The 7,691-nt window shown below is 40.2% G+C and overlaps 1 protein-coding gene across 1 annotated transcript; it reads right to left on the bottom strand.

Moving 5' to 3' along the window:
* Positions 1-248: 248 nt before the first annotated feature.
* On the bottom strand, positions 249-5,690 carry LOC311144752 (transcription cofactor vestigial-like protein 4). The gene is made up of 5 exons (XM_084180852.1): positions 5,483-5,690; positions 3,052-3,175; positions 2,700-2,931; positions 2,068-2,155; positions 249-1,954 (listed from the first exon to the last, which is right to left on the bottom strand). Exons 1-5 carry the CDS (start codon positions 5,547-5,549, stop codon positions 1,644-1,646), a joined length of 822 nt encoding a protein of 273 aa, XP_084036978.1. The 5' UTR covers positions 5,550-5,690; the 3' UTR covers positions 249-1,643.
* Between the last annotated feature and the right edge of the window lie 2,001 nt (positions 5,691-7,691).

Here is a 7,691-nt window from a genome sequence, read left to right as displayed (position 1 = left end):
CCTTTCCTTTAGTTTTAAACCCAGGAGGGATAGGGATTCAACCCCCCCTAAACGCTGCCATGACTCAATCACCAAAAGCTATAGAAACATCCTCCTTTCCCTAAAGAATCAAGTGCTGAATGCCATAATGCTGCCATCTTGTGACCTGGTGTACATGTACAGTATAATGTAGCCCAGACACACAGTGACTCACCACTGAAATGAAGCCGTCTGGAATGCTATCTTGAATGGCTGCAGGACTCGTGTTCACATGAGACTCTGACTTCTTTACTCAGATGTGGAAGTGACACACAACCAACCTCTCTGACCGTGTCTTCTTTAGAAGTAAGGTCATGAAGGATATCTGTTTTTGCGATTGTATTTCCTTGTACCAAATCAGTCTGGTGTAAGTCAGTGGTATTTTATTAAAAACGTATGTACAACAATTACAATCATAGACTCAAGGGAGGTAATGATAATGAACTGAATGGGTGTACAAAACATTAGGCTCTTTCCATGATATAGACTGACCAGGGGAATCAAGGTGAAAGCTTTCATCCCTTATTGATGTCACCTGTTAAATCCACTTCAAATCAGTGTAGATGAAGGGGAGGAGACAGGTTAAAGTAGGATTTTTAAAACTTGAGACAATTGAGACATGGATTGTGTATGTGTGCCATTCTGAGGGTGAATGGGCAAGACAAAATATTTAAGTGCCTTTGAATGGGGTATGGTAGTAGGTGCCAGGCGCACCCGTTTGAGTGTGTCAAGAACTGCAACACTGCTGGGTGCCAGACGCCCCGACAAATAGAGACTGCTCTGAGGGCAAAAGGAGGTGCAATTCAATTTTAGGAAGGTGTTCATAATGTTTTGTACACTCAGTGTATATAATGCATTTCAACAGTTTTCTAAGCATTACATTTTTTTGGAACAAGTACATAATGTATAAATTGCACACACATTTATTTTCTGAAATCTCCAGGTTGCTTTTTTTTATACAAGAATAAGGTTAGTTTAAGTTCTAATTCATAAAGCTAATGAAATGAATAACTTGCAATATCCCAACACAAATAGGTTTTTCTTTTTGAGTTGTCCATAGTTTATACAAAAACATGAAGTTACTGTATTGAACAGATTTGGTGAATTTGTTAGCACTGTATACAGTAGATAATTTATTAGACTGAAAATAGGATCCAGGTTTGTTAAAAAACATACAGTATAAATACACAATCATGAAAGTAGTGGCATCTTCACCGCATTAAATGAAATATGGCACATTTAATGAAATATAATGGCACATTTCTTTTCTCCAACTATCATCCCACATCACCATCTATTTCAGAGATAGATATGCTATTGAAAAGGCTGGGACAGGCTGGGACAGAAATTGAGAAATAAAGACATCACTGCAAAATTTGCTTGTCCCCTGAAATTGAAATAACTCCCCTTTCCACTGGCAGGGAATAGACTCATGGAGATGCACTCAATGGTTCAACCATATAGAGTAGCTAAGTATTCCTGCATTCCTGTTCTCGAGTCTACACTTTCACCAACATTGTCTCCTTGGTGCTCTCATTCCTTGAAAAGCATGGATCTGCCGTTGTATTGCATTCAAATGCTACGTCTCAAAGTTAATTCTTTCTCCAGGAAAGCTCTCTGTAGTTTTATTTGACTGACCAGAAGCTGGAGGTGGGAGTGGTGGTACTTGGAGACTCTTTGGGAGCTTGGTTTGGGCTGTGGCCGTAGCTGGGGGAGTAAGTGACACTTGGGCTGCTGGGTGGAGAAGATGTAGACGAGGAGCATGAGGAGGATTTCGATTTGATCTGAAACCACTTCTCTCCCAAGGCCTTGGCAAAATGGTCATCCACAGAGACGCTGATGGAGAGATGGCGGGAGCTGGCCATTTGGTAGTCCATCCCCAGGCTTCTCTTGAAATGTTCCTCCACAACATGGTCATAGCTGTGCTTAGATAACACTACAATGGAAAGAATACAACAAAGGTCAGAGGCATAGTTCTTAACAAGTCTGCAATATAACAGCAGCATTGTAGCATTAGTTTTTATGAAATAAAAGGAGTATGAGACTGACCTGTGGAGGAGTGGCTACTGCTGCCGACCTCAGAACTGCAGGTGGGCTTTCTTGTGGAGGAGACACAGGTGATCACAGAAGGACGCACCTAAAAGAGGCAAAATCATTGGTAAATTTCACAACAGTATACGATTCTGTACAGAACAATGTAGTTGAAATTCTCATTCCCCCCAAAACAATAGGATTAACATGTCAATGTAAACATGATACATTTCACCATCACTAACTCTTTGTCAAGGGTTCAGTTTGAGTTTTTGGAAACAAAATTAATTTGGTTAAAGGATGGGACCTGAAAGCTGTTCACCCTCATCAGGGTGGCACAAACAGGTCAAAGAGAGAGGTGTCTGTTTGGTCTTACTGATTACCTTCCTACCACCATTGCTTACATTCTCAAATCAGGCTGGATTGGATATCATGGTCAAGCAGAGTCCCATAAAGGCTCTTGGGAATAGAATGTGCCTGAGCGTTTAGAATCCATACAGAGATCTCAGAGATATGTAGGCTCTGACTGCCTAGGGCTACACTGGGAGATTACAAAGGCACATACAGTGTGACTGACACAAACCAGAAATTCCATATTTCAAGTTGTTAGCACCTGGACCCACTATTATAATTGTTCCTCTTGAAATTACCTGTATCTGATTGATGGCGCTAGTGCTTTTGGTTTTCTCCTCTGTCATCTCAGGCTCTTTCCTTGGTTTCTTAATTAGGTCCAGTGGTTCATCGATAGGTGGTGTGGAATACACATGGCGGGGCAGATGACCTGTGGGGCTGGGGGTTGGGCTCCAGGAGGATGTGGGGCTCTGGGGAACACTGAACACAGCTGACCTTCTCATGTTGCTCCTGCTTTGTGCCCTCTCTCGCCTGAAACACAAAACCACACATCAAAACATGTAATCACACACTGGACATGGAGTTATGAAACCAGTGGTTGTCAATTATGATGTTATAAAGGTGGATAAGGCATGGGGAGATTTTACAAACCTTTCTTCCAGTGTTAGACCACACTCAAAGCTGTGCTTGCGCTTGACCGGATGCACTGGTGGCACTCGAACTCTCTCATTGGCCATATGCCTGAATCTATCTTCACTTCTTAGGTTGGGCTGACCTACAAGAGGAAAGATCAAGCAAAAGTAAAGCTCATGGTTACTATTTGAAATAATATACAGTATAAATATTGGCAGAGATATTGGCACAGATAAGGATGGCGTACACCTAACTGTAACCAACTGAAAAGACATTAGGTGTGGCAATGAGTAAATAGGTGACTGGTTGTTTTGGTCTGTGGGACTGTGACATATGGTGTATCACCTGTATGAGTGGTTCGTGGGAAAGCTTTCATGCCACCGTTAATTGTAAACTCCGTTAAGCTGTGGAACTAGATCAACCAGATTGGTGAGTATTACAACTCTTTCCAGCTGATTCAATGTGAACGGTAAATGTTGTTTTTCTACATACAGTGATGATGACACCCATCTCATTTACATATCTAAGAGAGAAAGATTAGTTTCTACTCAAAATGTGGATTGAACTGGACAAACTTAACACTTCAGTTGCTAATGCCTTAATCAAAGTATTACTTCTTACTAAAAGATAACTAAATGTCTCACAACTGTCATTACAATACACACATCACACAGAAGCTTTCTCCTTATTGTGAGAAACTAACTGAAACACATCAGCAGGTGCTAACATCCTTTTTGTTACTGACAGAGAGATCAATGTGAAGTTTATCAATACATTACACTGGTATTTGTATTTTGTAAAGCTGACACCAGCCCTCTTCATACCTCATATCATGTTGTTTCTTTCAAGCTAAATTCCTTGAACTATATTCAAATTAGCATTATCAATATGCCAAAAGAAATCCACCACATTGGCATGCAATGCTCTACTACCACATTGAGATGCAATGCTGAATGATTAGGTCATGTTATTACATGAATGGTCCCCCTAACCTCAAATACTCCCCCAATCCACAATCCTCAATCCAATCCACATCCCAAACAGTACTGTCCCTCAATCGCAACCTCTCACCTATGACCTCCCCTTCTATCCCTCGGACAGCAGAGTGTCACAGGGGAGGCCTGTGGTGGGGGACTGGGGGAAAACCACACCTTGCCTGACTGACTTTCTGATGCCTGAGGCATGGTTATTTGTTTCCCATGCAGGAGTAAAGGTACAAGAGGGCAGTATCTTCAGAGCATCTCCATCTGCCACAGTTATTCTCAGCATCTGACCTAATCCCCCCTGAAATAATGCTTGAGCACATTGACACATTTTAGGAAGTTGAAACTGCACCAAAGTTTATACAGTGAGGTGTCATTATCACACTTGTCTACATGATCTATAACTCAGATTGTAAAAGTTAACATTTGTCTTGGTTTCTTAAATGAAAGTGTTCAAATTGTTTTGGAACGGATTACATATGTTTGTGTGTTTATACAATTCAAACCATCAGCTAAAATGCACTAATTGACATTCACACAGTCTTAGTAAAAGTTATTTTATAATGGCCATAAACATTTGCATTTCTAAAAATATTATGTGAACTAATTACTAACTAATAACCATCTAATATGGTCCAAGCACACCAAGACAGTTGTGAAGAGGGCACGAGAACACCTTCCCCCCCCTCAGGAGACTGAAAAGATTTGGCATGGGTACCCAGATCCTCAAAAAGTTCTACAGCTGCACCATCGAGAGCATCCTGACCGGTTGCATCACCGCCTGGTATTTTAACTACTCGGCATCTGACTGTAAGGCGCTACAGAGGGAAGTGCGTACGGCCCAGTACATCACTGGGGCCAAGCTTCCTGACATCCAGGACCTGTATTCTAGGTGATGTCAGAGGAAGGCCCGAAAAATTGTCAAAGACTCCAGTCACCCAAGTCATAGACTGTTCTCTCTGCTACCGCACGGCAAGCGGTACCAGAGCGCCAAGTCTAGGACCAAAAGGCTCCTTAACAGCTTCTATGGCCACCCGGAATATTTACATTGACCCCCACTTTACAAATTACCTCGACTAACCTGTACCCCCGCACATTGACTCGGTACCGGTACCCCCTGTATATAGCCTTGTTATTGTTATGTAATTTTCTTGTGTTACTTTTTGATTATATTTTATTTTTTACATTTAGTTTATTTAGTAAATATTTTCTTAACTCTATTTCTTGAACTGCATTGCTGGTTAAGGGCTTGTAAGTAAGCATTTCACGGTTAGGTCTACACGTGTTGTCTTCGGCGCATGTGATAAATAAAATGTGATTTGATTTGATAATAACAACTGTGTCATCATACATTATAACAATGCATGTTGCAGCTATGAAGACTGCTATTTAAAGTAGCACAGATCACAGCAGCACAATTATATTTTGTGAAACAATAGTATAAGAAAATAAATAAGAAATATTACCTTCCAAGATGTAAACTTTGAAACCACTGCTCATCCGAGTTATGTATTGGAAATTTGCAACAGCCATGGCTCCTTAATTGTCTTTGTCTGTGAATAAAGCCAACTGCAGAGGACCACCTTGTCTGTTTGAGCTAACAGGACACAATGAGCCTAAGTTCTGGTTGGTAATGGAAAGGCAATGAGATGCTTGGCTAGAGCTTGCCCAGGTAACGTATCAGGAGGCTGTACAGAGCTGCTGTGTCTTCCAGGAAACGATATTCCTGCATTGTCATTGGTTGTTCCCAAGCCAATCACAACCTCCCCCCTTTTAGATGTTTTTGTTATTGTTGCAGGAAGAGTGTGATCACAGGTAGGTACATCAGAGAAGTAAAATAATGGTAAACTGTTCTATGACTGTCCCTGCACCACCCAACCAAGCATCTACTTTACTTATCCAGAAGACTAGCTATGTCAGGAATAAACAGGATTGTAGTATAGATTACTCTACACACAAGTTACATTTAACAGAGGCTCAAAACAAGAATGACTGTAAGTCGCTTTGGATAAAAGGGTCTGCTAAATGGCATATTATTATTATTATTATTATAAGAAAATACATACTGATAATGTCACAAAGGTGTATTTTTTGTCTCTGGAAGTCAGCACCTGTCCTCTGCCCCTCCCTCGCTCCTAATCTTCAATCTCACCAAACTGCATTTTTTCGAGTGCTTAGCCCACTGGTGCTCCAATCATTCCACTGACCTGCCCATACACGCTCACAGCTGTACTGTGAGCCAGCCTCACCATTAATCCAAAGGCTTTTGTTGATGGTCAGACAAAGGCTCCTAAGTCCTGGAAATGCTACTGCCCTGAGAAACAATCTTGCCTGAGCATGCTGAAGAGTCTGGACACACATGAGCACACTCTCAGCACACATGTGACCACAACAACACTCAGGACCTGACACATTTAAAGTAACTTTAAAATACATAAATAAATACAACTTTTAAATCCTCTCTTTAAAAATGAGCACATTAAGAATGTGTATTGATTGATATGCCTTTGAATGGAGGGACTCATTTAGTTGCTGACATTTTGTTATGGCCTACATTTTATATTCATTTTGTACCTTGATTAAAGGATGTAATAAGTCATTGAAATATCTTATTGGGTTTATGTGTTGTAAGAATGCATTCTGGAGAATTTTTTTTAGTTGTGATGAAGCTCTGTGAAAGCACTCAACAAATATGGACACTACTCTTGTCAGAATAGGATTGGTGCTGCTTTGAAGCAAGTCAAGCTCAACAGTGACCCCTTGTGGCACACACTACAATTTCTAACATTTTATTTATAGGATTTTGTTGATTATAATGATTATAATGTATCTAAACTTCATGAATGAGTGTGCAGAGTAAAACTGACATTCCTTCCTGATCACCAATGTTATACATCAATTCCATTACATTAGGTTTTATCAACATTTAATAGAATAGGATGATTTAATATGATTAATTTTAATAGGACATAGAATGATCCTGCATGTACAGACTATTCAGTGATGTTTTCTTTCCTGCATTCATTGTCTCATTGCTTTGTTTTATGGGAATATTTCCTGCCATAATGTCAACCAATCAACATGCATAAGAGGTGTAACTTCATGTAGTGTGGATAATAGAAACAACATTGTTAGTAGTTCCCGCTCAGCAAACGTTTATTGGATTCTATGGGCTAGTAGTTAGTAGACCAACTGGTTTCTATGAGTGTTTTGGGTGAGTAGGCTAATTGAGAGTAACAAGAACAGAAACAGGAGAGCTTTGCTGGACCTGTATTTATAGAACATGGAAGAAATTAAACCAGTGAGTAAACTGGTAATTTGAGTAATTTAACTCAAAGAAGTCCAGCTCTCAGTAACAATCACTCTTTGCTTTGTCTATACATTTGCAGCCTATGATAATGCATCACAAAACACTCTAAAATCCATTCCTTTCCTTTAAATCAAAATGGGACCAGCTGCCTAAACATATGGCTATTATTACTGCTTCATTCACTTTTATAATTCATCACGAGCATAGGCAACATATGGCGCATTTCCTGTATGGATTGTTTTACCACATCACAATTATGCATTTCCACAACATTATATCAGGCTAATGCAATGATTAGACAGTGTAGGAGGTGAAGTGTCTGTTTTATTTCTCAGAATGCCCGCAGTCATTGTCCCGACACGAAA

The sequence above is a fragment of the Coregonus lavaretus genome (assembly GCF_964263955.1).
Source record: "Coregonus lavaretus genome assembly, chromosome: 17".
Taxonomy (NCBI): Eukaryota; Metazoa; Chordata; class Actinopteri; order Salmoniformes; family Salmonidae; genus Coregonus; species Coregonus lavaretus.
The sequence above is the reverse complement of the archived record's forward strand: the minus strand, read 5'-3'. Positions and strand labels throughout refer to the sequence as shown.